A 23,061-nucleotide genomic window follows, 5' to 3' on the forward strand; every position below is an offset into this window, starting at 1 on the left:
TGCGCCCTAATTTTACTCACTAACCTCCTGTGTGGGACTTTATCAAAAGCTTTCTGAAAGTCCAGGTACACTACATCTACTGGATCTCTGCCCGTCAGTCTGTCCTTACGATAGCACGTGTATCCTTGAATATTCATTTCCCAGGCCCTGTCCACTTGAAGCCACGTCTCAGTTATCCCCACAATATCGTATCTGCCAATTTCCAAAAGAGCCTCAAGCTCATCCATCTTATGTCTAATGCTTCGTGCATTCATGTATAGTATTTTTAATTTGTTACTGCTCTCACCCTTCCCATCAACCCTTATTTCACTCAACCTTCCAGCATGATGCCTTTCCGAGTTTTCTGCCTCATTAATACAGTTGTCTTTCTTGACTTCTCTTGTTCTAACTTTCCCTTCAAATTCCTTTTTAAACATCCAGCTTGTCCCCTCCCCCCCGCTACTTAGTTTAAATCTAGCGGTGTTGCAGTAGAAAACCTGCCTGCCAGAATACTGGTAGGAAATACTCTGATCTTAAGGATATAGTTATAATTGTTGGAGGTCAATAATCTCAGCCCAGGACATTGCTGAAAGAGTTGCTCATGATGTTTGTCTCAGGGTAACCATCATCAGTGACCTTCATGCCAGCATAATGATAAATGTAGGGATGCTACCATCAAATCATAATTCAAGAGCGCAATGGAATAATTTTCTCTTTCCTGGATAGATGCAGCTCCAATAACGTGCAAAGTTGGAGTCCTCCAGGGAATCGCAATTGATTGGCAGCCAATTTATTGATGTAACTATTCATTCCTTCAGCATCTTTGCAATTTGAATGCAGGGTGTACCAGCTTTAGGATGCATTGCAACAACTTGCAAAGACACCTTTTGATAGACCGCCCAAGAACATGATCTGTTCCAGCTAGAGAAACAGGCAGACAGGGAACAGCACATTTTTAAGTACTACTCTAAGTTGTACACAATCCTGACTTGAAAAACTATCACAGTCCCTCGATCAGAAATCATGAACAACCTCCTTAATTGTGCCTTCATCGTAGTGCAACAATTAAGAATGAACAGTAAATGTTGGCTTTGGTAGCAATGCCAAAGTCATTTGAATGAATAATTTTTGAAAAAAATTCTTGCTCTCTATGATTCAGCTAAGCACTTAAAGCCACTAAGCTGTAGGAGATCAAGAGAGCTTTAATTAAAAAACGAGTGCATTGGAATGATCACAGAAGTTGTCAAATGTTGAATAGAAGGGTTGTGTTTCTCCCCCAGGTTGCTAAGTGACTCGCCTGCATCGTACAAAGAGAATGAGCCTAATTTACCCAATAAAATTGAGGTGGGTGTAAATCTGTTTAATAGTTACAATGTAAAATAATGTTGAATTTTTTTTTAAGTAGTATGAACATAATTTAGCTGCCACTCCATTTAAATCTAGTTTATCTGATGCAACCTACTTTGCATTTACTAATTAGAGCTTTTATTTAATGTTACTTTTCAATTAATGTTTGGGACTACTGCCAGGCGACAATTAAGAATAACACTTCATTGTATTCTGAATAAACATTGTCCGAATAGTTGAATGCTTGAAATCTGAAAATAGCAAAAACCTACCTAAAATGCTAATTAGTACTGTTCCTCAGCTCTTGTTGAATTGAAACTAAGTACTGTGGGCCCAAAGTATAATTGATATTCATTTAGGCTTGTGCCTGTCGATTGAACCGAAATGATTTTATGTAGATAGATTGAATCAATACTAATGAGAGCCCTATAAGAATCAAAATAAAATATACTGATTAATATTTTTGGGCGGTAGAGGTTATGGTGGCAGTGTGTGACAGTGCATATCTTTTTCTGTTAGATTATCTTTTGCATAAACATTAATGCTTCTCCTCTTTAGCAGGACCTACCATATCATGCCTGCAGCAATTAGTAATTTCAGTTTGACTTCATATACTATTTGCTTCTACCTCCTCCAAGCCATTTGCTTTGCTACTGATATCATCAGTACTTACTCAGTACTTGTGAAAGGATGCGAGAGAAACCATGATTGAAAGAAATAAGAAAAGGAAACTCTGAAAATTGATATTAATTTTCTCTTGACTTTATTTTTCCCAGTTTATTTTTGAAACTATTTACTTCTGGATTTATAGTTTCATAAGCATTCAGCAATCTTAAGTTTTCTTCTTAAGTCCCAAATATTGAACATGAATAGGTTATCAGACAACAAGAGCAGAGAGTAAGGATGGGTGCAATGCTTATGGATCTTTTCTCAGCCCAGTCCTTTCATTTGAGACTCACATTGATAATTCAGTTGAGGGTTCCCACATAGTGTTTTGAGGTGAAACTGTGGAACATTTCCCCCTCTAACTTAGAGTAGTGAGACCAACTGTCATGTCTCTCTAGCCCCAGTAAAGACTAGGGTTGAACCTTGAACCTGCTTTGTGAATCTTTGCAGTTCACCAGACAATAGATGGCATGTTTAAAGAAGTCAGCTAAATTGAATCTGTGGACTTCTTTCAAAATGTGGGTTGTTAAAATATTTCTATTCATTAGAACTAAATAGTCAGTTGGTACTTTTGTGGAGGTGGGCATTAGGGATAAGGATGGTTTATTGAAGTCGCATTTTTCTTAATTTGAATACTAATGCAAATAGTAAAAATTTTAGTTCAGAAATTTAAAACAATATATTATGTAAATAATTTTCCCTGTTTAAACTGGCATTGGTTACATTGAGTTGACTTTGCTGTGTTTAAATTTATGTTGTGCCAAGTAGACATTATAATTTTATTGTAATAGAAAATAAATGACATTAATTCATGCAAACATTGTCAGGATGAAAAGTTGAGTATTTGAATTACATAAACCAAGCTTGTTAAAGTTAAATTGCTATAAATCATGGACCTCCATGATGCATTTTATTTGTATAACATATGGAAATTTTCAGTTCAACTGAGCAAATAGAAAAGTTATTTTGTTCTAACAAAAGCAAAGTACTTGCTGGAGATCTGAATTAAAACAAATTGTTGCAGAAACTCAGCAGGTCTTACAGCGTCCATGTAGAGAGAAACAGAGCTAACGTTTCGCGTCCAGTGTGATTGTTCTTGAGGGTGGAAGTTTGTTGTGATTACAGCTGATACTATTAATGGACAAGTTTGACCCAAGACTGAAACTTGACTTGATAGATTATATTTTCATTCATTTTCATTTTAATGCAGTGCTGTCTCACTGAAGTGTAAACATGTAACACTAATTTTGTTTCAATTATAAAACAGAAGTTTATTAACAAAAACTATTAAGATAAAATAAACCATACTATCTACTTGTAATAAAAATTCAGAGATCTTTAAACATAGTGAAAATATAAGGCACTTCTTAATAAGTTAAAAGAAAAGCAACAGCTTTTTGTTAGTACCTATGACACATCTCGTACTCATAAACACACCTTGTACTCGAAAACATTGCTCACTCCAGTGTCTCTGATTCTTAACAGCTCGTTAGGCTTAAGCCATCTGTGACTTTAAATTATAGAGTGGACCTGTATACAGCTTCACTCTGCAGATGGTATACACCTGAGCCTAAACATAATAAGCTTTAAATAACCTCTTCAAGGTTTTATCCAACCGCATCTGGTCTGGGACTAACACTATATGCTTCCCTTCTCAGGAGCACTGATCTGTACAAGCATTTTCACTGAAGGACTTCAGAGAATGTCCAAAACTCAAAGTAGAATTAAGAAAAATATCTCCCTCTAAGCTATGGGTGTTTCCCATAAGTTCAGAAATACCGTCTTGACTGTCTAATCTGGAACTCTTTTATCATATTCATTTGTAAAATTTTACCAATTTGCACAAAAAACTCACTAATTCTAAAGCTTGGTCTCAAAAACTGTTTTAAAAGAAATCACCATTGCTATAGTCACAAATTAATTACTAATTTCAGACATATAGAGAAAACCTACAACTTACAAATTCAAACCTAAAGTCCCAAACTTGGAATAAATGATATGAAAATAATTAGATAAATCTCTCAGTTTATATCACATGAGCCATACTGAACTTGAAATGTTGACTCGGTTTTTCTCTACACAGTTTCTGTCAGACATACTGAGTTTCTCCGGCACTTTGTGTTTTTATTTTAATTATTTCATTCTTCTTGATTCGTATGGCTTGGTTGTACAATATAGAAAGCAAATGACAATATTACTTCATGCAGAGTAGTATAGTGCAAGTAAGTTATTGGTAATTGATATTCAGTTTTAAAAAGCTACCATTAAAAAACAGAATGTAGTACAAGTGTGACGAATGTGGATTTTACAAATTCAACTTAAGAAAAATGACACAGAAGTAAATAGTAAATGATACAATAATATTTAATAATTTGTGAAATATAAAATAACATTCAACCATTTATACCTATGCATAGGATAATTTAGAAAGGTATTGTCTTTATCTCTGACAACATTTTTCTGAAAAATAATTGTGTACAAACTTATTGCAATGTTGCACGTGTTCATATTATCACTATAGTCCGCAAAGCTACAGAAGAAGTTACATCACCTTGAAGAACAATTGAACAATGAAATGCAAGCCAAAGACGAAATGGAACAAAAATATAGGTATGTGGCAACATGGACAATTTAGAACTTGTGTTTGAATCCAACTTCGCTTGAAGAATTAAAAGTAATCTGTTTTATGTACATTAAAATGTTTTTTGAGCATAATTATCTATATTTGTCTAAAGGACGGTTAGCATGAAAGTTTGTACATTTCTTACTATTGCAGTACTTGTTTCTGTTATGAGGCTGTTGCTGGAGTCCTTTCTGGGTTGCTAGAGTGACAAGTTTAGTATGAATCTAGTCCATACTGTGTGATTTGAGCATGTTTGCCATCAATTGCTTTTTCTCAATAGTAAGTTGATTAATGCCACTCCTCATATTTATCAACTTGATGAGCATGATTCAACAAAAAAATGTCGGGAACTAATTACAATTTCATTTTGGAAAGCATTATTTTTGTAAGAATTAATTGCATATTGAAGAAATCATTTTAAAAAAATTGTTGATCTTGTAACACAAAAGCCAAATACTGCAGATGCTGGAAATTTGCAATAGTAACATAAAATTCTGGCAACACTCAGCAGGCCACATGGCATTCTGATTTGCAGAGTTAAATGTTTCATGTAAATGTTCCTTTATCAGGAGCTCTGATGAAAGATCATCAGCCCAAAATTAATTGTTTCTCTCCACAGGTACTGCCTGATTTGCTGTCTGTTTTTAGCAGTATCTGTTTTTGCTTGTGATATAATCTACATTGTACTTAATTTTTAAAATTAAGTGTGTAATATAATCTTCCTGTAGTTCACTAAATTACCATAATCATGGCTGTGAATAAGAGAGTGTTTTCGTTCGCAAAATGAAATGTTATCTCAATAATTCACAGCCAACTAATTACAGGTGTACAGAACAACTTCAATTATACGAGCATCAGTTATCTGAATTTCGGAACAAGATCTCAAGGTCCTGTAAAAACATTGCATCAAAGAGGTGTTATAGACACTGGTGTGACAATCGTGTCTTTTGTTTACATTGATTAAAAGTGAACTTGGATTACCTCTACTGAAGAACATGTGAAAATGTTACATCATAGAGGTGTTACTGACACTGGTGCAACGATCACGTCTTTAGTTTACAGTTCTCTAGTTTGATCTTTAAACAGTGTTAAAATACTTTTCACACATAAAAATGATTGCCATGCTGAAGGATTTAAAAGCATGGAAAAATGAGTGGTGTCTTCATTCGTTGTACAACTTTGTTCCGAGTATGTATCTGTTATAAGTGATTGAGTTTGTTGCTGTAACCATGTCAGTGAAGAGAAAGCGAACCGTATTGACAATCAAACAGAAAAGCGAGATTTTACAGCGTCTGGATTGTGGTGAAAGTGCATCAAAATTTCCCAAGCATACAGCATTGCAAAAGCAAGTGTCCAACATCGCGAAAGTAAGACCTGTGATTGAGAAATTTATCAACCAAAGTGACACTTCATATGTGTTAAAAAGAAAATCCATGAAGTCAACAAAAGATGGATAACTCAACCAAGCCATATTTTTGTGGTTTTCAAAGCAACGTGGGAAGGGGATTCCGATGTTACAAGAAATGGGTTCCAGTTTCCATGAACGAATCCATACAGGTGAAGCAGAACAAGAGTCCAATCACAGCATATCACAGGCTGGTTACAGTATTTTAACGTTTGTCACAGCATTAGGCAACTCAGCGTTCTTGGAAAGCAGAGGTCCATGGATGACAGCACAGTGGAAAAATTCAGACAGAAACTACAATCCATCATCCGTGAAGAAAATTATGAACTTGAACAAATGCTGACGAAAGTGAATTGTTTTGGCGTGCATTGCCAGACAAAACACTTGCATTCACCGAGGCAAACCAGGTATCGGGACATACAGTGCAGAAGTATTGCATTGCGATTTTCCCTTGCATCAACGCCATTGGCACTCATAAATTGCTGCTTGTCTGCACTGGGCATAATTCTAATCCATGTTGCTTCAAGAACTGTGACAAGAATTTGTTTCCCATGAAATACAAATCACAAAACAAGGCATGGGTGACATATCCACTTTCTTAATCTTGGTTTCAGGAAGAATTTGTACCTGCCATCAGATTACATTTAGCAAGTGTTGGACTTGAGCAATGTGCCCTTCATGTTGACAACGCAGGGTCATATGCTATGATAGACTGCCAATTAGAGTCACCAGATGGAGCTGTCAAGTGTTTGTTTTTACCACCAAGCACCACTCCAAACTTACAGCCACTCAATCAGGGAGTCATCGCAATAATGAAGAAATATTATTGCCGTAACATGTTGCATGCCATAGATTAGATTAGATTCCCTACAGTGTGGAAACAGGCCCTTCGACCCAACAAGTCCACAGCGACCCTCTGAAGAGCAACCCACCCAGACCCACTCTCCAACATTTACCCATGACTAATGCACCTAACACTATGGGCAATTTAGCATGGCCAATTCACATAACCTGCACATCTTTGAACTGTGGGAGGAAACCGGAGCACCCGGAGGAAACTTTCACAGACACTGGGCGAGTGTGCAAACTCCACACAGACAGTTGCCTGAGTTGGGAATTGAACCCGGGTCCCTGGCACTGTGAGGCAGCAGTGCTAACCACTGAGCTATATAGTCGATGAAGAAAATACAGGCAAAGGATTGCCACAAATTATCAAGTCATTCACGGTCAAGAATGCTTTGTTCATGATTGCTGAATCTCTGGACCGCATCAAGCCATCGACAGTTAGAGTGTTGGTACAATGGTTTGCATGTTGGTAGCTGTGACAGTGAAGAGGACACCCATCCAGATCAAAGGGTAACCACTCAAATCAGTAAGAATTGCAGATATCTGGGATTAGGAGACTAAGTAGAGGCTGAGATGGATGCTTGGGTAAACTGTGGCAACAACATCGGAACAGAGATGCTCAGTGATGATCAGATTATCAACAGAGTCACAGAAGAACAGCGGAAAAGTATGGACACTGTGAGCGATAAGGAAACTCAGATGCTAACACTACCTCAGACCCCATTAGCGAAGCGGTTTGCGGCTTTTCATGAAGCGGTATGAAGCATAAACCGAAGTTGATGGATCATTGTCAAATGTGATGGTTGGCAAAAACAAACTCAAGCACCTCAAGCAACAGCAGCTGTTTTCTTCAAAAAATAATAACTAAGATGTGCAGGTCAGGTGAATTGGCCAATCTAAATTGCCCGTAGTGTTAGGTTAGGGGTATGGGTGGGTTGCGCTTCAGCGGGGCGGTGTGGACTTGTTGGGCCGAAGGGCCTGTTTCCACACTGTAAGTAATCTAATCTAATCTAATCTAATCTAAACCTCCACCACAATGAATTTCATTTACACAAAAAGTGATTTTATATGTAAAATATCATTAATTTTTAAGCAATATCCAGTATTTGTACATATTTTATCGATTGAAATAAAAACTCTGTAAACCTGCTTTTTCACGTAATTATGTTCAGTATGACTTCCTTTGTTTACGATCAGATCAGTTTTCCGAACAATCAGTTATCTGAACAAAATACTCCACACCTGTCTCATACAGATAATCAAGATTGTTCTGTGTTTAGTTATTGCTTATAGAGATAATTGAGGCAGCCACTTTGCACACTGCATATATGATTACTATTCACCTTTATTTTTGTTGATGAAGAGAACACTGATGAACTAAATATGGGGCAACTCATTACTTTTGTTCAAATTCACAGCAAACTGGACAAGGATAGGTGGGCCTTTGGTTTAATGTCATACCTAATTATGTTAACTTCGATGATATAGCCTTTTCTCAGTACTATATTAAAGTAAACCTGATTGGTTTTCATGTTTAGATCGGAGATCATTCTTTATAGAGTCAAACTGTGTCTTAAATACATTGTTATACTGTAATGGATTGAATATAACATGGTATGCACACATTTTAAATGAAATCAAAATGATCATATGAAATTGGTAACATATTAATTTTTTTGATTATAACTACACAGGGACGGCACGGTGGCTCAGTGGTTAGCTCTGCTGCCTCACAGTGCCAGGGACCGGGTTCAGTTCCCACCTCAGGGAACCGTCTATGTTCAATTTGCACATTCTCCCCTTGTCTGTGTGGGTTTCCTTCGGGTGTTCCAGTTTCCTCCCACAGTCCAAAGATGTGTAGGTTAGGTGATTTGGCCATGCTAAATTGCCCGTAGTGTTAGGTGGATTAGTCAGGGGTAAATATAGAGGGGTGGGTTTCTCTTCGGAGTATCGGTGTGGACTTGTTGGGCCGAAGGGCCTGTTTCCATACTGTAGGTAATCTAATCTAATCTAAATCTGAGTTTTTGTTTGAACTTGAGTCCTTTTTTCACAGAACTAACAAAACCAGCTGTGTTTCAATTTTTAATCTTTTTCTCTTTCCTTCCAGATTTTTTATTTTTATCTTATCATTACCTTCTGCCTGTATAACCTTATATAAAAGAATAATTTGTGTTTTGATAATAAGCCATAATTGTATTTATTAAGAGTTGATTAATCTTTCTGTTTAAAATCTGATGTGCATATGGTAATTAAGGAATCATTTTGGCAACTGGATGAAGTAGTATTATTTAAGTTGTAACTGATAGAGTAAAGTGAACAGGGAGACACTTCATTCCTTCAACCTCAGTCATAACATTGTGCTTCTGGTTTGTAGAACATCAAGTAATCGTCTTGAAAAAGTATCCAAAGATTTGGAAGATGAGGTACAGTACTGTTTTCTGTATTCTCGTCCAAGTGCATTTTAATTTTTGTCTCTAATTTAGGTCCATTATACTCAGTTATAGAAACAGCGTTAGATCATTTTTAAGTTAAACATTCCATTATCTTGATCTTTCATCTCTGATACTTGGATTGGTAGGCAGGGCAGAGTAAAACATAAATGTAGTAGTCAATTGTAGCAGTAATCAACTTACGAAGGAAATGGATGATGTAAAAGTTATACTAAAGGAGAAGAGAGTTGTAGACAAGGTAGGAATAGAGAGAGAAGATATGCACGCGATTAGCATTAATGAAAATTAGTTTGCCACCTGATCTCGATGGAATGAACACAGAACAGTGCCACAGTACAGGCCTTTTGGCCCTTGATATTGTGCCGGCCTTTTATCCTATTCTAAGATCAGTCGAACCTACGTAGCCTTCATTGTACTAACTTCCATGTGCCTATCCAAGAATTGCTTAAATGTCCCTAATGTATCTGACACTACAACCACTGCTGGCAGTGCATTCCACGAATCCAGCACTGAGTAAATAATCTACAACTGACATATCCTCGAAACCTTCCTCCAATCACCTTAAAATTATAGAACATAGAACATAGAACATAGAAGAATGAAATTGATGCCATGTTCCTCACCTCCCTACACTCCAGGCCCTGCACCCTGAAGCTACAATCTGGGTTCCCATGCCCCTGCCGAGTTAGTTCCCTCATGATGTTCCCTCATGATGGACATTTCCGCCATGGGAAAAAGTCTCTGTCTATCCATTCTGTCTATGCCTCTCAACATCTTGTCCACTCCTATCAAGTCACTCTCATCCATCTTTACTCCAATGAGAAAAGCTCTAGCTCCCTCAACCTTTCTTCATAAAACTCCAGTCCAGGCAGCATTCTGGTAAACCTCTTCTGCATCTTCTGTAAAGCTTCCATGTCTTCCCTATAATGAGACGACCAGAACTGAACACAATATTCCAAGTGTGGTCCAACCAGGACTCTTATAGAGCTGCAGCATAACCTCACCGCTCTTAAGCTCGATCCCTCTACTAATGAAAGCCAACACGCCATATGCCTTCTTAACAACCCTATCGACGTGGGTGGCAGCTTAGAAGGATCTGTGGACATGGATCCCAAGATCCCTCTGTTCCGTCACATTGCCAAGAATCCTGCCTTTAACCCTGAATTCTCCATGCAAATTCGACCTTCCAGAGTGAATGATTACACACTTTTCCAGGTTGAACTCCATCTGCCACTTATCAGCCCAGTTCTGCATCCTGTCAATGTTTCGTTGCAACCTAAACAGCCCTCCACTCTATCCACAACTCCACCAGCCTTTGTGTCATCGGCAAACTTACTAACCCACCCTTCCACTTCCTCATCCCAAGTCATTTATAAAAATCATAAAGAGCAGTGGTTCCAGAACAGATCCCTGCAGAGCACCATTGGACACCAAGTTCCAGGCTGAATGCTTTCCATCTACCATCACCCTCTGTCTTCTATTGGCCAGCCAATTTTGTATCTCGACAGACAGGTTTTTCTGTATCCCATGTTTCCTTACACTCTGAATGAGCCTACCAAGAGGAACCTTATCAAAAGCCTACCTAAAATCCATGTACACTACATCCACTGTTCTTCTTTCATCCATGTGTTTTGTCACATCCTCAAAGAATTCATTAAGGCTTGTGAGGCATGACATGCCCCTCACAAAGCCATGCTGACTATCTCTAATCAAACTATGGTTTCACAAATATCATTATTCCTATCTCTCAGAATCCTCTCCAATACTTAGCCCACCACTGACATAAGACTGACTGGTATTAATTCCCAGGATTATCCTTATTCCCTTTCTTGAACAAGGGAATAACATTTGCCACCCTCCCATCATCTGGTACTACTCAAGTGGACAGTGAGGACACAAAGATCATTGCCAGGGGTGCGGCAATATTTTCCCTCGATTCCTGTAATAACCTGAGGTATATCCTGTCTGGCCCAGGGGATTTATTTATCCATTTGCTTTTCAAAATTTTTAGGACATCCTCCTTCCTAACGTCAACCTGTATCACACTGTCCTCCGAAACGTCAAGCTCCCTCTCAGTAGAGTTATACAGTCATAGAGATGTACAGCACGAAAATGGACCCTTCGGTCCAACTTTTCCATGCCAAACAGATATCCCAATCCAATTTAGTTCCACCTGCCAGTACCTGGCCCATATCCCTCCAAACCCTTCCTATTCAGATACCCATCCAGATGACTTTTAAATTTTGCAATTGTACCAATCTTCACCACTTCCTCGGCAGCTTAATCCATACCCGTGCCACCCTCTGCATGAAAAAGTTGCCCCTTAGGTCTCTTTTATATCTTTCCCCTCTCGCCCTAATCCTATGCCCTCTAGTTCTGGACTCCCCCACGCCAGGGAAAAGACTTTGTCTATTTATCCTATCCATGCTCCTTACGATTTTATAAACCTCTATAAGGTCACTCTGCAGCCTTCGACACTCCAGGGAAAACATGCCCAGCCTATTCAACCTCTCCCTGTAACTTAAATCCTACAATCCTGGCAACAAATCCTTGTAAAACTTTTCTGAAATGGAAATGAATTATCATCATACTTGTATTCAGCAAAAATAAATGGTGAGCGAAAAATGAAAATGAGATAAAGTGACAAAATGTTCTGGAATCAAAACCTGCAACACACACTGCATATTTTTAGATTCTAAAGGTATTTTGTTTTTATCACATTAAGATTTTTTTTGATGGTGACTCAACTAGTTCGATTACATTGTAGTTCTCCACCAGAAGCCTGATGCAAAGCCAACATACGCATAGAAACCAAACTTGTAAAAGGAATAATTTTCTCACATTCACTCTCATATGCACCTCTCTCTCTCTCTCTCGCGCGCGCGCGCACACACACACACACACACACAACACACATCCTCTTCCCCCCCCCCGCGTCTGTCGCTCTCTCTCGCGCGCGCTCTCGCGCTCTCTCTCTCTCGCTCTCTCTCATACTCGCTCTCCATCTCAAAGACATACTCTCACACACAGACACTCATGTACAGTCTTTCTAACACATTCATTTTCACATGCACTCTATCTTGCACCCACTCATTCTCCCTCTCGCATCCTGCATGTTTAATCATCACAGCGTATGTTTATATTCTCTTTTTGTTTTTTAACTTTATATAACAGAGCATGGAGCTTTGACTTTAGAGGCTTGCATGACAGGAGTATGTAGTGAGAATTCAAGAGTTAATTTTAAATTACAGAAAATAGTGGAGTTCTTGTCTGATAATTCAATATGGATTTCAGTCGTTGGAAGTGCAAAATAAGTACAGTTAGTCCATAATTCCTTTAGCAGGTTTCCTTCCAATAATCTTCATTTGGTGCCTTTCTGTTTTATGTAGAGGCTAGTGCCTTTTTAGTTAACAATATTTAAATATGTTGCGTTTGGAATGAGACAAATTATGATAATAGTATATTGGATTTATTAATTTGTTCACGTTGCATAATTTGATTATTTTTTCTGCATTTTTTAGTTTGGATTGAAATTTCTGGTAACCATAAATGAAAATATAAAATAATTCCAATTTTTTAAAAAAATTGTGCTAATTTAGAACTGTATTTCAATTTTAGCAAAAGTACGTGTTCTGAGGACATTTTCAAAATATATTGTTTATTAATTAAGCCTCTGACATTTAGATAACTTGTAGAAAAGATGTAGAATCAGCATTAAGGCAGCTGGAACGGGAAAAGGCACTTCTTCAGCACAAGAATGCAGAATATCACCGTAAAGCTGAAATGGAAGCTGATAAAAAGCGTGGCCTAGAAAATGAAGGTAAGACTCAATTATCTGATATTACTATACATTTTCAATTGTAGCAAGAATTATGCCAGGAAATTTTCAGCAGAGTAAAAGCTTTTTGATATATGTAGACCAACAGATGTAACAACAAAATATTGCAAATGCTGAGGGAAAAAAAAGAAAAACTGAAATTATTCAGCAATCAGGTTGCATCTATGGACAGAGAAACAGAGTTAACATTTAATTCAGTAACCTTTCATCAGAGCTTAAACAGGTTTGAAGCAAGATGGTGAAATGGGAATATTTGTGATGGTTGGAAGGCAGGAGTGATTAAATGGCAAAGATAGTGATAGCACAATGCAAACAAGATGGTGATGGAAATCAGAATAAACAAAATTGAACTGAAAATGACAAAAACATAATCCCTACCACTCACTACTATTCCCAGAAAATCTTGAATATTAATCTGAGTTCTTCAGGAAATAGTTCTTGGCCAATCATGCTTAGTTACCTTCCTTCCATTATAATCTCGTGCACAAGTCTTTTGATGAACAATTCAGTTTCTAAGATCTCTGAAAATGAAGCAACCTTTGCCAATTTATAATAGGACCTGAACAACATCCAGGTCTGAGCTGACAAGTTGTATGTAACACTCAGGTTTCATAAGCACTAGGTAATAATCATCTCAAACAATTCCCTGCCCCTAACCTTCAACATCAGCATGATGTCTGAGCCCTACCCAGCCCGAATATCATTAGCCAGCAGTTAAACTGAAGTAATGATATCCAGTCATCCAGACTGACCAGTCACCAACATCATTGCTGCAAGAGCTTCAGAGAGGCAGAATTGTCTGCCAAATGGCTCACCACTTGATCCTTTAATGGTTCCCCACCTTCACTGAAGCTCAATTCAAGATTGTGATAGAATGCTCATTTTCTCCTGGAGGTGCCAGACACAAGTTAACTCAATATTGATACCAGGAGAAAGTGAGGACTGCAGATTCTGGAGAACAGAGAGTGTAGTGTTGGAAAAGCACAACCAGTCAGGCAGCATCAAAGGAGCAGGAGAATCAATGTTTCAAGCATAAGCTCTTCATCAAGAAACTTAATTTGGTGCTATTCAGACTAGAGCAGTCTATTTGACCTTTGTTATGCTATTATAGTGTCACAGAGTCTTACAGCACGGAAACAGACTTTTCCCAAACTAAACTAGTTCCATTTGTCTGGGTGTGGCCCATATCCCTCTAAACCTGTCCTATTTTTGTACCTATTGTAACTGGACCTGCATCTACCACCTTCTCTAGCAGTTCATGTGTGAAAAATTTGACAGTCAGCTCCCTTTGAAATCTTTCTCTTTAATTGCATTGTAAACTCCAGTGGTAAATCATGTCTTCCCGAGCAACTACAGGCAGCTTAATAGTAATTCGCAATGCTACTTTGGCAGCAGCTCTCAGCACACTGATCTCCTCCACCAAAATAACTAAATATTTACTATCCAGTCATCCCCAGTTCTTTTATAAATCTTACACCTCTCTAACTTGCATAAATGTCTCTATTTGTTGTGTAAAAATTCTGTAGTTATCTTATTCATGTTATTGTGGAAGCAGCAAAATTGTAAAGGTGAACTTAACCACTTCCTTAGAAGAAAGTGCTGTTGCATTTTCATTGAAAAACAAATATCTCATCCATTTGATTAAAGGAAAAGAGAATTTGCATCACTAAAGCACTGTCGATGTCCTCAAGATGACCCAAAGCATCTCCCAACTAATAAATTACTTAGTATAGCTGCAGCTATACATTTGGTAAATATAGCAGCCAATTTGTACTCAGCAGTGTTAATGGTGGTCCCATATTATGTTTGGCAAAGTACTACTGTGCTTAAAAATAACTGTTAAATAGATGACCAGACATTTTCCTGATTTTGGGGAACTCTGTTTTTGTCTATATAAGTTGATGTTTTAGGTGAAATTTCAGGTGACACAAAGTTAGGAGACACTACATGTTGAGTCGATAAAAGGAGAAAGTTACAAAGGGAAACAGCCAAAACTATGGGTCTGAAGTTCATTGTTTAAGTGTGGGGGTATCCAGTTTGGATCTGTCAAGACAAGTTGGAATATTTTCTTAATGAGGACAGGCTAGGAGATTTGGAGGCATACACAGTACAACCTCGATTATCCAGACAACACGGGTGGGGAATATTTTGTTCAGATAACACAGTTTATCCAAGCATCGGGACCTTGAGATCTTGTTTGGATAATCTGAAATTTGGCTAATCGAGATTATATTGTATAACTAAAAGCTATTGCAGAGGTCTGAAATGTAATCAGTGCACGAATGGAATATATTTTAAAACATTAGAACTCAGAAATGAGAATGAGATACTCAAGTTGTACAGAACCAAAATTTATCAGACTGTCTTGAAGCATGATATTTTTGCTTTCGGTATTGAGCCTCCGGAAAGATTTATTGGAAACTATTCAATGCATCTTTACTTGGGCATAAAAGGTTAAATTGCCAATGGCAGTACCAATATCCAAATTCAACGGAATACTCAGCTTAGCAACTGAAATTGTGCTTTTGGAAGATTCTTAATTGAATTGACCTCATCAATAGGTTGTTTAATGAACTTCACTAATTTGTTGATCACCTGGAATTGATTAGATTTATTTCCTGAAACCTGTCTTATTGAGTATCTTCGAAGCTTTTGCCGTAAATGAGATCATAAGTTTGTTTCTGAGTCTATGGTTATTAAGTCAAGATTCTGAAATGCTGAAGTTTCCAAAAACTGCTGAGCACCTCATGAGAGATATCTCACACTATTCAGTCCTAGATCTTGCAGAATAGTTAGCCGAACAACTTGAATTAATGAAATTTCTGTTACGGACAACTCGCCACCATAATGTTGTAAAGTATATTTAGAGATGGTGAGGCTGTCTTGTGGCACATTGGTAGCATTGCTACCTGTGAACTGGAAGCTCCCATTCAAGTCCCTGCCAAGACTTGCTGGTCATTCGTGTTACATTCGTAGCGTGGCCAAACAGGCTGATTAACCTTAAATCCTTCCACTGTGCCTGATGGTACGCAGTAAGAGTGGGAAGGGTTTCCTGGTTAGCTATATGATGGAATGCAACAGCAAACCACAGTAGTATCTTGTCAAGCATAAACCTGAACCAACATAAATCAAATATGAACACAAGTTATGAACAGGATTAGGCCATTCAGTATCTCAGCAGGTCAGGCAGCATCCGAGGAGCAGGAAAATCGACGTTTCGGGCAAAAGCCCTTCATCAGGAATCAGCTCTATTCCTGATGAAGGGCTTTTGTCTGAAACATCGATTTTCCTGCTCTTCGGATGCTGCCTGACCTGCTGTGCTTTTCCAGCACCACTCTAATCTCTACTCTGGTTTCCAGCATCTGCAGTCCTTGTTTTTACCATTCAGTATCTCAGATCTACTCCTGGTCAATCTTGATTTCTCTTTCACAAGACCATGCTGATGTTCCCTTATTACCTTAAACTTATCTAAATGCCCTCCTGTAACTTATTTAATAATAATTTATAACATTTTCCCAATAGTACACCGATATTAAGCTTACTGGCTTACAGTTTCCTGCTTCGTCTCCCAACTTTTATGAATGAATGAGTTACTTTTGTTATCTTGCAATCTAATAGGGCAACCTCTGAATCAGGGAGTTTATAAAAATTAAGACAAGTGAATCCACTAGCTCCCGAGTCACTTCTTGTAAAACCCTAAGCTGAAGTCAGTCAGGACATGTGCATTTGTCAATCCATTGCTGCAACAAATGGATATCCGTGTTTGCCAATGCCTTCCCAGGGGATGGTACCTAAATTCAGAGGAAGAGATCTTCTAAAGTTGCATGTTAGTGTTGTATAGAAAAGCAAAATCTACTTTTCAGATGATTAGCCTGTGTTGGAGTATGTCATTTTATTAAGTACTCATGAGAAAATTGTGCTTCACAGTTAATAGTCTGAAGGATCAACTTGAAGATCTAAAGAAAAGGAATCAGAACTCTCAAATTTCAAATGAGAAAATGGCTCAATTACAGAGACAGGTTAGTTAAACTATTTTGGCAAGTAATCTTGTGAAATTGGTTCAAGACAATGGAACTGAAGTACTTGTGCATTGACTGTGTATTTGTAATATCAAAATGAAACTGTATTGTTTGAACTTTTAGGATTCCTATGGCTTGACCTTCAGAAATCTTAGTTAGATATTTACCATTTTTATCCGAAGCATTTGTTAAATTATAACACAACCTTGCTGATGTGTTTGATAGACAAAAAAAAATCAATTTTGCTTCATTTCAATAAATAAAATTAAGTTTTACTTTCTCAGATTACAATTTTTTTTCATTTTTCTGGGCTAAAGTGTACTTGCTCAGTTGTTCATTTTAATTTATGCTGGTATGATTGGTCAAAACATTGCAGTTCCATCACAAATGATGGCAGACATTTAAACAAGTAGCCAAGGAAGGGAAGTCTCTGTTAGCATCTTTGGTGCATGTGCCAAAGACAATACAGAAGCATCTGCAATCATCTTATGACAGGACTGAAGATTGACTAATCTTTCTTGGCTTCTTAATTGCCCCACCAGCATAGATGGCTGTCTTTTTAGTTCAGTTCAGCCCCACCTGATATCAAGAAACATCTGAATAGATGTAATGATGAAGACCTGTATGCTAAAACATACCGCTGAGCACACCAAATGATACTGGTATCGATGTGATAATGTGATAAATGTCCAGCAATGCTCTTTTGGACTCTGACAGAAGCACTTGTCTCATTACAGCCTGAGTCTAAACATGAGATAAATTTCAGGGGTGAAATGAGAGTGGTTGCCCTCAAAAATCAAGGTATTTAGCCAAAAGTGGCAGGTTGGAAAACCAGTCTGTTGAGTCAGGAAGAAAGCCATGTAATAGGCGGAGTGATATCTAGCACAAAGATAGTTCTGTTTCTTGCAATGCAGTCGTCTCTATTAAAGTATTCCACCATGAATTTGCTTTCAATGTTTTCCCTCAATGATCTTCCTTCTGTATTCAGGTTGATAAACAATTATGGCTTATGATAGTATTGCTCATCTGTATTTGCATTCTATGATGATGCTTGCATGCAGTAAAACCCTTTGAATATCTGTGGCATTTGTTTTTACTAATGCCTGCAATCTTTTAGAAGAGGGTTCCACTTGGTAGACTGTCAGCTAATTAAAATTTCAACCCCATTGTTAGGTTCTCATGTAAATATGTGGCAGATTTTACATTTGCATAAACAGCAAAATAAATTTGCCAGCGATTAGATTTTGTCTTATTAAAAATGCTGAAAATACAAGCCAAGTTCGTGGTAGCTGTTTGACTTTCAATATTAGGATCAAGGTTGTTCAATGAGATTAGTTTGTTTTAAATACAGTCTCTCTCGATCATTTCATTGATACTGTTACACTTGAAACATGTGATGTAATTTATAGTTGTAAATTTTCTCCTGTTATGAGGTGGTTGATTTTTTGCTAAAGGGCAATTCCATGTACTGTTATCCCTCTGGTACTTGGTCCAGGTCATAATTTACACATATGCACTTCAATATTGAATTCTGGCAAAGCAATTAAACAAGATATAGGAGAGACCTAAAAAGCAACTTTTTCACACACAGGGTGGTACTTGTATGGAATGAGCTGCCAGAGGAAGTGGTGGAGGCTGGTACAATTGCAACATTTAAGAGGCATTTGGATGGGTATATGAATAGGAAGGGTTTGGGGGGATATGGGCTGGGTGCTGGCAGGTGGGACTAGATTGGGTTGGGGGTTGGACCGAAGGGTCTGTTTCCATGCTGTACATCTCTCTGACTCCATAATCAGCCACTTATATGTCAGAACTTTTACTACAATTTTTATTTTTGATCTTCAGAAACTTTTGGCAAGTAGCACTTGCAGATCAATGTCTAACAGCTGGTTCTATCTTATTTCACTTTGTGAATATCCCAATCTACCACAGTCTTGAATGTGAGAAACTCATTGTAGAACATCCTTAAGTGTCTTCCTTTATAAACACTGTGTGCGATTAGGCCTTTTGTCCTCATCCTCTGTTTTACTTTAATTCTTTCCCTTTATAAATGTATGCGTTTGCTATGTATGATAAATATATTTTTATACAATCATGATAAGACCAATATTTGTATGTGAAATGCTTTGTATGCATTTTTCCCTCACCTACAAGTAAGGTATGGAGGTGCATTCAGACAATATTGTATAATTTACTGTTTACTTTTTTTGTCTTCATGAAAACTAGCTGGATGAAGCTAATGCCTTACTGCGGACAGAATCTGAGACAGCAGCAAGATTACGAAAGAACCAAACAGAACTTTCAAAGCAATTAGGACAGTTGGAAACTAACAACAGGGAGCTACAAGACAAAAATGCTACATTGGATAATACCAAACTCAAACTTGAAAAGGACTACATAAGTTTACAGTCAGCACTAGAAGCTGAACGAAGAGACCGCACTCACGGTTCTGAGATGATCAGTGATTTACAAGGTACGATGAATGTACTAAATGTCAACATTGATTATTAAGACAGGTGTGACTATAACATTTCTTTATTTCTTAATGTAGCTGAAACTACATTTTAGAGCTTTTAGAGCTTTGAACCATGTATGTGGTAACAGATGTCATCATGTTTATGTTTAGAATTGATTGTCTGTAACTATTGGACCTTGGCTATTAATAACATATTGATACTAATAATACTTTCATTAGTTTACAATATCTATTACAGAATGGTTACCTCCTCTTACCCCTCCCCCACCACCCTTCTCAGCTCTCCAGTCTCAAAATTGACTTCTGGGAATGGCAGGGGAGGTGAAGAAGAAAAAGATCCTGACAGACCTCCAAGAACTTACCCAAATATCTATTCTTCCTCTGAAACCAACATAGTGGATGAAATTATTCTAAAACTATTTCCATTAAATTTAAATTTTATTTCACAACTCTTCAGAGAGGAGCTATAACTATTATTCATTAAACAGAAAACTGTTCAGAAATTCAGTGTTCACTTTGTCTTCAAACCATAGCCGAATATAGTGGGTGGTAGATAACACCATCTGCTTTAAAATTGGATCAGTGTTCTTGCAGCGATCTTTTACACAAGATATCGAACTATCCGGTAACTGCAATCCATTGTTTTATTTTTAATCTCAAGTTAACATTTTCACAGATTTTGACGAATGCATCAGCTGCTTCAGCTTTTATTAATTCCCTTATGAGGAGTTTGTGTATCATTTGTCATATTTAGATGAACAAATACAAAGCAATATTTTTAATCCAAGGCTTCATCCCAGGTGGGATTAACAAAGTGGTAAATTCCCCAAAATATCATTTGTTTACTAAATAAAAGTGTTTAAATGTATTTATGTCTGCCAAGAGAAGAATGGGGGTGATAGGAAAACAAATGGCTTTCCTTCTGCACCTCCAATTGCCAAAGTGTTTTGATTCCTTTCCAAGGAAAACCACATTGAAAAAAGTATTTACCCAGTTCTGCCCCAACAGCTTGAATACTTTCAAAAATTCCCAAAGTGATTCACAACTCGCTTCTTGAACGAAACTTTCATTGAACAGGAATTGTATCAAAGTTTCAGATCCTGAAGATATAAATGAAATGGCTTATGGCCATTTTAATCTCTAAATGGAATGCAAACCAACCATATGCAAGTTAGTGCACTGTCCATTGCTAGCTGTAATCATCTTAGCATTTCCAAGAAAGGAGTTTCCATGATTGCATTAAATTATGCTATTTCTTCTTTAGAAGGTTGGGAGAGGGTGGATTGGCCACTGGTTTGGAAGTATTGGTCTACCGACAGTTCTGGTTTTGTGAAAGTATACAGTGTGATTAATCTTGTTATTTTGTTTGGCTTTATCGGAAAGTTTTTTGGCATTACCTTGCTTCACTCTGAAATGAGGTAGATCTGAATCCAATGCATATCAAATTGTAGAAAATGGCTCCATTACTTTGAGCAAGTGTGGCAGTTTGGCTGGACCATTGAACATCTATGTTCATGACTTAAAGCCTGTGTAATAGAATACCACCAATGTTGAAAAGTATCCCAAGGTCCTTTAGACACGTGGAATAGAGAAATGCTTAAAGAAGAATCTATGAGAAACAAAGACTTGTAAAGGCAGACAAAATTCAAGAAGCTGAGTCTACGTGGCTGAAGGCATGTCCACCAATGGTAGGGTAAAGGGTGCTATGAAGAGCACAGAGGAATGGAGATATCTTTCAATTGTATGATTTGAGAAGATGAAAGAGATTGGGAGAGGAAATGGTGTGAAAGGAATCGACTAAAAAATGAGAATTTTAAATTAAAATCAGGCACCTATTTAAGACAGCATGTCCACGTGGGACTCAACACTGCTTGGGGGGCGGGGGGGGGATGCGGGAGTTATGATGAGATAAAGGAATAATCAGGTAAGTGGAAATGAGGCCCAAAGTGTGAAAAAGACAGCTGATCAAAAGGATGGCTGATGGTAATGCAGGGGAAGGAGGAAAGCTGGTAATAGGGGCAGTGAATAGGTGAAAGTGAATTGGCTGTACTAAAAACAACCCATCTGATGTCAAAGTCTGGGTTGTGGAGGTAAGTAAAGCACTGGAGGGTGGTGTTCAGTCCCTAAAATTATTGAACTCTAGATTGAATCCTGAAGACCATAAGGTTCCCAAGCAGAAGATGAACTTGTGCATTTTGTCAAAGAATTTTGCAAATCATATCAAGCATATCCGTTCAACTGTAACAGCAAGATAATGATCTTCCCTAACCCAACCTGTCTTCCAAAACACTCAACGCTGTCCAACATGAGATTCCATAATTAGATCATGTTCGCTAAATGATCCTGATTGTATGAAGAACTACAGAAACTGCAATTGAGATTTATCATGTGAGCTCACAGTGTGGCATACTTGCATGCAGTGGAAGTTATATACATTAATATACAGAGCCATATACTTTGCAGACACAACATTTACACATACTGTGTCTGTTTAAGCTCAAAAAAAAAGATGTAATTCACAGTTCCATCCCTCAGCCTTGACCACTCAGATTCCATCTGCTTGATTTAAAATTTAAACAAAGCTTGGTCGTTAACTGTCATCTTCATTGTCATTCATCATTGCCTGGTGTATTCCGCTTGGCAACACCTTTTCCATCCTCTTGCCAACCAGTTAGCACATTCTTCTGATACAATTCAAATATTGCCTTCCCTTTACATTGGTAATTCTTTCAAATTGTCATGAAGTGTACATGATGGAAAAATGTGTATTTTTTTCAGCAGTACTCAGATTCATGCCTTTGGTCTGGATTTTTAAACCTAAAATTGTGTACTGTGATTTCAAGTTAAACCAGTTGGGATGTCTCTAAAATTCAGAATCTCAGAACTGTTATGGTGTAACAGGAGGTCATTCAGCCCATTGTGCCGGCACTGGCTCTTCAATTGAACATCGTTACCTTGTATAAATGTCCTGCTTTCCCCTCATGTCTTTGCACACTATTGCTATTCAATTTCACTGTATTTTACAACAAAATACACGTGACAATAAATAAATCAAATAATCTTCCAATGCCCCCTCGAATGCCTCTACCACGTTTGCAGGCAGTGTATACCATGCACTTAGTACTCGCTGAGTGAAATGTTTATTCTCCCATCACCCTGGTTTCTTTAACAAATCACTTTTGTTCTTGTTCCATTTATGAACAGGAACAGCTTATCCCTATCCAGCTAGCTCATGATTTTGAAAACCTCTATCCAGTCTCCTATAATTACCTCCTCTCCAAGGCAAACTATCCCAACTTGTTCCATCTATCCTCAATTGAAGTTTCTCATTCCCAGAACTGTTCTTATAAAGTACATATGCAGCATATCCAATAAACTTGCATCTTGTCTATAATGTTGCACCCACAACTGG

General features: G+C 37.7%; 1 protein-coding gene across 4 annotated transcripts in view; it reads left to right on the forward strand.

The window, feature by feature from the left end:
* Positions 1–23,061, forward strand: part of rock2a (rho-associated, coiled-coil containing protein kinase 2a) — a 225,482-nt gene that overhangs the window by 144,180 nt on the left and 58,241 nt on the right. For all 4 annotated transcript variants that reach the window (XM_043677706.1, XM_043677696.1, XM_043677716.1 and 1 more), the window contains exons 10-15: positions 1,260–1,323; positions 4,514–4,602; positions 9,241–9,289; positions 13,001–13,136; positions 17,082–17,173; positions 19,400–19,646. In XM_043677706.1, the coding sequence (XP_043533641.1) occupies positions 1,260–1,323; positions 4,514–4,602; positions 9,241–9,289; positions 13,001–13,136; positions 17,082–17,173; positions 19,400–19,646 (677 nt within the window). The remainder of the gene's footprint in view (positions 1–1,259; positions 1,324–4,513; positions 4,603–9,240; positions 9,290–13,000; positions 13,137–17,081; positions 17,174–19,399; positions 19,647–23,061) is intronic.

The sequence above is a fragment of the Chiloscyllium plagiosum genome, chromosome 3 (assembly GCF_004010195.1).
Source record: "Chiloscyllium plagiosum isolate BGI_BamShark_2017 chromosome 3, ASM401019v2, whole genome shotgun sequence".
Taxonomy (NCBI): domain Eukaryota; kingdom Metazoa; phylum Chordata; class Chondrichthyes; order Orectolobiformes; family Hemiscylliidae; genus Chiloscyllium; species Chiloscyllium plagiosum.